Raw genomic sequence first — 6000 nt, forward strand, 5'->3', positions numbered from 1 at the left:
TTTAACTTTGGCGTCTGTGTCACGGTGGCCACAGGGAGGTCTGCCCAGGCAGGGCACGGGGCTGGGGGCAGCTCTGAGAGACGCTCTGAGAGAATTACTTTCCATAAGAGAGGCACTGCGGAGGGGAAGGGAGAGAGCGTAACAGAAAGTGAGGTTGTAAGTAGAAACGGCTTCTGGGATCTCACCGGCTTCGTCATGGGGCCCTCCCTGGCTGCCGGGAAATCAGTTGATCTGGGAAAGTTCGTTGGTGCAAACCTTTTGCTCTGCTGCTTTTGGGTGGAGCCAAGAAAAGAACGAAGATAATGAGACTGTATGACTTTTCTTTTCAGGGTAGGAGTGGGCCTAGTGTGTGGGCGGGTGATCGTGGATACAGCCACCGGTTCTGACACTGGCTCGGCCCTCCAGAAAGGCCAACTGGCCAGCGTGTCCCACGCCAGGGCACCCCCGCCCCGGGAGCACCGTCAGCCTGGCCCCGGCGGGCCTCCTCACCCGGGAGCCAAAGGGAAGAAGTTTGACTTTGCTCAAACTGACCAACTGAATTGAGATCATAAGCAAAAGGCACTTCCCTGCTTTGTCATAACGAACAGTGACGAGCTGATGGGCTGGATAAACCCCGGCCTCCCAGCTGCAGGGGCACAGGGACACAAGGCAGCCCTGTCCTCCTAGGCCCAGAGCAGTTCGGGGGCCACCCTCGGAGAACCCCTGAGGTGACTCGAGCGTTTCTGACTTCTCATCTGAGCAGCAAACAGAGGTGTTTGGTGCCGACTTCACCCGAAACTCACTTGCTTCTCATTTCTCACTTGAGCCCCAGCCCCCCTTCCAGTGAAACCTCCTAAGCTTGGGGTTCCCGAGGTGCCAGGGGGCTCCCTCTCTGGGCCCCACAATCAGCATCTCCCTCCCACTCACCAAGCACCATGTCTCTTCCCCCTTCTCTCGGGGCGGCCCTTGCCTCCTACAGGAAAATAAGCAAGAGGACGGGGTAGAGAAAACTCCCAGCAAACACCCAGGTGCTCCCAGTCACAATGGCTGACACAGACCTTTGTATTCTCTTTCTTCTCTTTTTCCCTTTCTCCCTGTTGCCACCAGAAGTGGCGTGGTCCTGTGCTCTGTGAGGCATCCATCCTCCCTGGACGCCATCTCTGACTCACCGCACGCTGGCGGCCACAGGCCCTGTCTAGGGACAGCTCAGAGGTGCAGGCCGGGAGCTGTGGGTGGCTGAGGATGTGGCACTCGGCAGCCCCCTAGTGGTGAAGCCCGATGGCCCGGTGGGGACTGTGCACCCCGCTGCAGGGCCCTGGGACTGCAGGGCTCAGAATACAGCCCCGGGAAATCCTAAGGGGCCCTCCCCAACACCAGCCTCAGTCCCAGGCTCTGTTTGGGAGATTCACATGGACTTTCACCAGCAGACTTTCCGTCTTCCTTTTGGACAGATACGCCAATGCCCTGGTTGGACAGAGAGGACATGGGTCAAAAGTGATGCTACCAGCAGATAGATGATAAATTTTATAATTAATCTTCCATAAATATCCTTCTGGCCTTAAAATTTTCGAATCTCTGGATGGAGGGGGTTAGTGGAGATCTGCCTCCTGTCCCCACCCTCCAGGGTAGAGCGCCTTCCTCAGACCCTCCATCGTCTAAAGACACCCGGCTGGGGCTCGGCCTTGAGTGCATGTGGTGTCTTGGTCATCACCTGCCCAGAAGGCTGGTGCAGAGCAGGCCACAGGCTGTCCTCAGCTAACGTAGTGGGGCCACAGAGACCAGCCAGTCCCTGCTGCGGACAGCCCGTGGGACGCGCAGCTCCCATGCCCACTCCCAGGTCTTCCCTCTCGGGGCCAAACATCCCTAACATCCTGCCTCGTCAGTTGTGACCTCTTCCCTCACCTCTGCCTGGGAGCCAAGTGAGGGTCCCTCCACCGCAGTCTGTGTGGTCATCCGCCCCAGGACACAGCCTGCCGTGGCCTCTGCTGCCTGCGGAAGCTCTCCCTGCTCCTGGGCGTCCACCTCCACTGACTTCTGAGCATCACTGCAGATGTTCCCAGGGGCTCTGGGCTCTCCAGGGAGGGCACCTGCCTGCCAGAGTTTAAGACTGGTCTCCAGTGACCCACCACCCACTGCAGAGGCACCCGTCCTCTGGGGCAGTCCTCTGCTCAGGGCACCGCCCAAAGGTTCTCCGTGGAAACCACGACACCAGCTCGCGGAGGCCGCTGCTCCCAGACAGGCCGAGGCCAGGGGAGGAGCAGAAAGAGGCGGCGAGCGTACTCACTAGTGACGAGAAATGTTTGGAAATGGAATGGGCTGTCCCTGAAGAGTAGGCAGTGAGCGCCCCATCAGGGGAGATGCCCAAGCAGATGGATGAAAATATTACAAAGGCCATGCATTCAGGCCAGATGACACTTGGACAGGGAGGCAGGGTTGTTAAGTGTTGTTAAGTGGAGTTGGATTGAGTTTTGGGTTCAAATCCTGGCTTTATTTATCCTCGTGTGACCTTGAACAAGTCACCTCCTCTTCTCTGAGCCTCAGAGAGGTTGTGTGGGAGACGCAGGCTGGCTCCTCATCAAGAGCTGTGATCATGAGATGACTCTGAGGTCAACGTCTGCTCCAGACGCCCTCCTTGAACCCTGACATCCTGGCCCAGGCCCCCCCACCCCCCTCCCACTCTCTGCAGGGGGAGGTGAGGGCACTTCCTGCAGGCCAGGCCTCCCCCAGGGGCTTGCTCACTTTCTTTCTGCCGAGGTCTCATCCCTCGCTCCCCCTCCGCCCATCCCAGGCCCCAACTCCAATTAGCTGGTTTCCAGGAGAGCTCCACAGAGTCTTAGGAACACAGGCCAGCACTCCCACAGATAAAATAAAAGGCAAACACCGTGAGTCTCTTGTCACCACCTTTATTCTGGCTTCCAGTTGACAAAGCCAATGGAAATATGTATTGAATGACCGCTCCCCCCGAGTCCACACATACCACATGCAGTGTTCTAGGCTGCTCTTATATATATTATTAACTCTGATAACATATTTTAATACTTAAATTTAAATACAAGGAAAAACAATAAATTACTCTTTGGCTGAGGGCCGGCTGGCGGCTGCAGACAGGAGCCTCCGCCCCGGGCCCGTGAGGTAGCAGGGTTTGCACACAGTACTTGTTCCCAGGGCTCTTGCGCCGCTGCGTTAGTGCTGGAGCCCGAGTCTCCTTGGCTCCGAGTTCTGGCAGCAGCAGTCCCCCCCTCCCCCCGGCACAGACAGACACTTGTTTAAATAACACACAGGAATAAATAAGGCCAAGAAGGAGGCCTGCGCTCTGCCTCAGGCGCCCGCTGGGAAGGCCCCTCCCTCACGCTGGCAAGGCTAGTGCCCACTTAATGCTAGTTCGCCCTAAGGAAGGGGAGGTCACGGGGGGCCATGTTTTTACCTCCCTCCACTGAGCTTGGAGCCCCGGAGGGAGGAGGCCCACCATGTGGGGCCTCAAGCCCGAGGCACCAGGGCCAGGGGCAGGCAGGGCTGAAGGCAGGCAGCACAGGCTGAGGTCGAAGCTAAGGAAATGTCACCCCCTCCCGCCCCCTTCGCCCCACCTCCCCGAAGAAATGTCTGACACATGAAAGGAAAACGAATCTGCAACTCAAATGGGTGGGTCAGCTCTGCCAACAGCGAGGCCAGCGGTTCCCGCTGTTGCTCTCATTCGAACTTCCCTTGGCGAACACCCTTCCTGAGGTGCTGCAGCAGGTCCTTGGCAAGCCGGGTCACTTCCACCTTGGTGTCGCGGACGGGCGGGCTGGAGGCCGGCTGCAGTGGGAGAGAGGCCCGTGCGTTAGTGGCAACGCCAGGGGTTCCCCGGGGCTGGGCGTGCTGGGTCCTCAGAGAAGACCCATGGGTGGATACCGCTGTCCTGACTCATTTTACAGACGTGGCCCCTCATTCCAGGTCCTAGACATCCCAGGGCCACGTGCCTGCTGCCACAGGGGACCCGCCCCCAGGTGGGTGGGTGCTTCAGATGCTCAGCCGGGCCCCCGGGGCCCCCAGGGCGAGCCCAGGGCTGCAGGAGGGGTGCAGGGCGGGGTGCGGGGCAGGGGCCTCACCCCGGCTGAGGGCTTGCGAGGGCACAGTGCGCTCAGCATCCTCTGGGTCCTCTGGATGGCAGGGCAGTCGGAGACGTTCATCAGCGACTCGAAGGCTGCACAGCACTGCGTGGGGGAGGAGGCGGTGTCAGGCCTGTGGGCAGCCCCAGCCTCACACCTTCAGTGCGTGGCCAGGGGGTACTGAGAGGCCTGGTGGAGGTGGGGTTGGGGGGAGGGAGGGAGGGAGCAGCTCTTTAAGCTTGCCTAGAGCCCCCCAAGCCCTGTGAGCGGGAAGGCCTTGGGGTCCTGGTGCCCAAGGGGGCCTTACCGAGCCAGCTGTCAGGTTGACACTCCACACCATGCTGCCATTGCAGAGCGGGGCCTGGGGGAGCAAAGGACAGTAAGCGAGTGCTGGCGGGGCCCAGGCAGGTCTCAGTGGGGATCAGTCCCACAAGCACCCCCGGTGTCGCACTGAGGCAGGCCTGGCCACCTCAGTGTTCCTGAACCCCATTTTCTTCTCTGCACATCGGGGAGACCCATTCTCCAGGGGCCTTTGAGGGAGAAAAACTGAATGACACAACCACTAAGGGACGCTTGCCACGGCTTATTTTTCCAATGAAGCGGTCTTTTGCCTTGTGTGGCGCTCGCCACAGCCAGGACTGAGGGCAGAAGACGCTGCCGGGCAGGCCACGAGGGAGGGGGCCGGCAGGGAAGACCCGCTGGCAGGTGAGGCGGCCAGGCCATGCAGATGGAGGCGGTGGGGATCTACCCTGCCTTGTGGACGCCGCAGTTCACCCGCAGTTCAGAGCATGGCACTCTGTGTTGAATCTGTTTGTTGTGAACTAAGTGCACTGAGGCCCAGTCAGTAAAACGGGGTCATCAGACCTGCCTCTCGAGGTGGCTGACAGGGATGAACTGAGACACGAGCCCCAGCCCCAGGCCTGGCACATGATCAGCGCTCAGAAAGCGTGAGCTGCCACCACCAGGAGAGGACCTGCCCCTGCCCGCGAACCTTCCACAAGAATGGGCTCAATGAGGAGCTCGGAATAACAGCCCCATGACTGCATTCAAATCCCGTTGGCAAAGGCCAAGTGGTTCTGAGCGGGCGCTGGCCCTTCTCTGCTTTTCTCTGATCAGGAACGGCTGGGTAGGCGCTTGCTAGGCAGGCAGGGCCAGGCCAGGGAACAGGCGGTCCCTGGGACTCTGCCAAATCTCTTCATGCGTCCACCCATTCTGCGGCACCCCAGCCTGGCCCCTCTCTCTCCCTCGGACCCTGCCCCTGGTCCGTGGGGCTTCTTCCTGACCCACGGGCATCTTAGCGCCAGGCCCAGCCTTCATGGCCCAGACCATGGCCAGTTCCAAGAGTCCAGCACCAGCACCAGCACCAGCACCAGCGCCAGCACCAGCACCAGCACCAGCACCAGCACCAGCACCAGCACCAGCACTCACCTTCTGGGTGATGTTGTCCAGCTCCTCGATGAGCTCTTTGACGACCGTGAGGGGGCGCACAGGGCCCGGGGAGGCGAGGCCGCCAAAGCAGGTGAGAACGATGACCAGGGTCAGCCAGAGCGCCATGGAGCCCCGAGCAGACCAGCAGGAGCAGGAGCAGGAGCAGGAGCAGGAGCAGGAGCAGACGCGCAGGCTGGCCCGAGCTGAGCGCTTGTGGCCTTGGTCTCTCGTGGCAGCTTTTATAGGCCCACGGTGACGCCTCACATCCTGGTCCCCGCGTTGTCAGCCACTATCTAGAAACCACAATTTACTTATCTTGATTTTACTTTGTGGAAAATCCAGCATCGCATAAAGGAAAGTGTTTGATTTCTTGTGGACTTACTAATGACAGGGGTCTGGGCAGTTTCCAAGATCTGGTGGGTTTTCTCCAGGGGCAGGTGAGAGGGCCTGGGGGGCCGGGTCAGCCATGCTGCTGGGGTGCCAGCGGTCCTGCCTGGTGGCCACC

The 6000-nt window shown here is 60.0% G+C and overlaps 1 protein-coding gene across 1 annotated transcript; it reads right to left on the reverse strand.

Annotated features, from left to right (window-relative positions):
• Window positions 1–3593: 3593 nt before the first annotated feature.
• Window positions 3594–5683, reverse strand: IL13 (interleukin 13). The gene is made up of 4 exons (XM_036315309.1): window positions 5496–5683; window positions 4375–4428; window positions 4068–4172; window positions 3594–3774 (listed from the first exon to the last, which is right to left on the reverse strand). Exons 1-4 carry the CDS (start codon window positions 5619–5621, stop codon window positions 3667–3669), a joined length of 393 nt encoding a protein of 130 aa, XP_036171202.1. The 5' UTR covers window positions 5622–5683; the 3' UTR covers window positions 3594–3666.
• Between the last annotated feature and the right edge of the window lie 317 nt (window positions 5684–6000).

Source organism: Myotis myotis, unplaced genomic scaffold (assembly GCF_014108235.1).
Source record: "Myotis myotis isolate mMyoMyo1 unplaced genomic scaffold, mMyoMyo1.p scaffold_m19_p_6, whole genome shotgun sequence".
Lineage (NCBI taxonomy): Eukaryota > Metazoa > Chordata > Mammalia > Chiroptera > Vespertilionidae > Myotis > Myotis myotis.

Bases quoted from the DNA above. Each gene is read 5' to 3' on its own strand.
- IL13 (XM_036315309.1), bottom strand. From the start codon at position 5,621: ATGGCGCTCTGGCTGACCCTGGTCATCGTTCTCACCTGCTTTGGCGGC. The intron at 4,173-4,374 runs GTAAGGCCCCCT...TCCCCCACGCAG, and splicing joins TCAACCTGACAGCTGGCTCG to TGCTGTGCAGCCTTCGAGTC. The intron at 3,775-4,067 runs GTGAGGCCCCTG...CTCCCACTGCAG, and splicing joins CTCGCAAGCCCTCAGCCGGG to CCGGCCTCCAGCCCGCCCGT.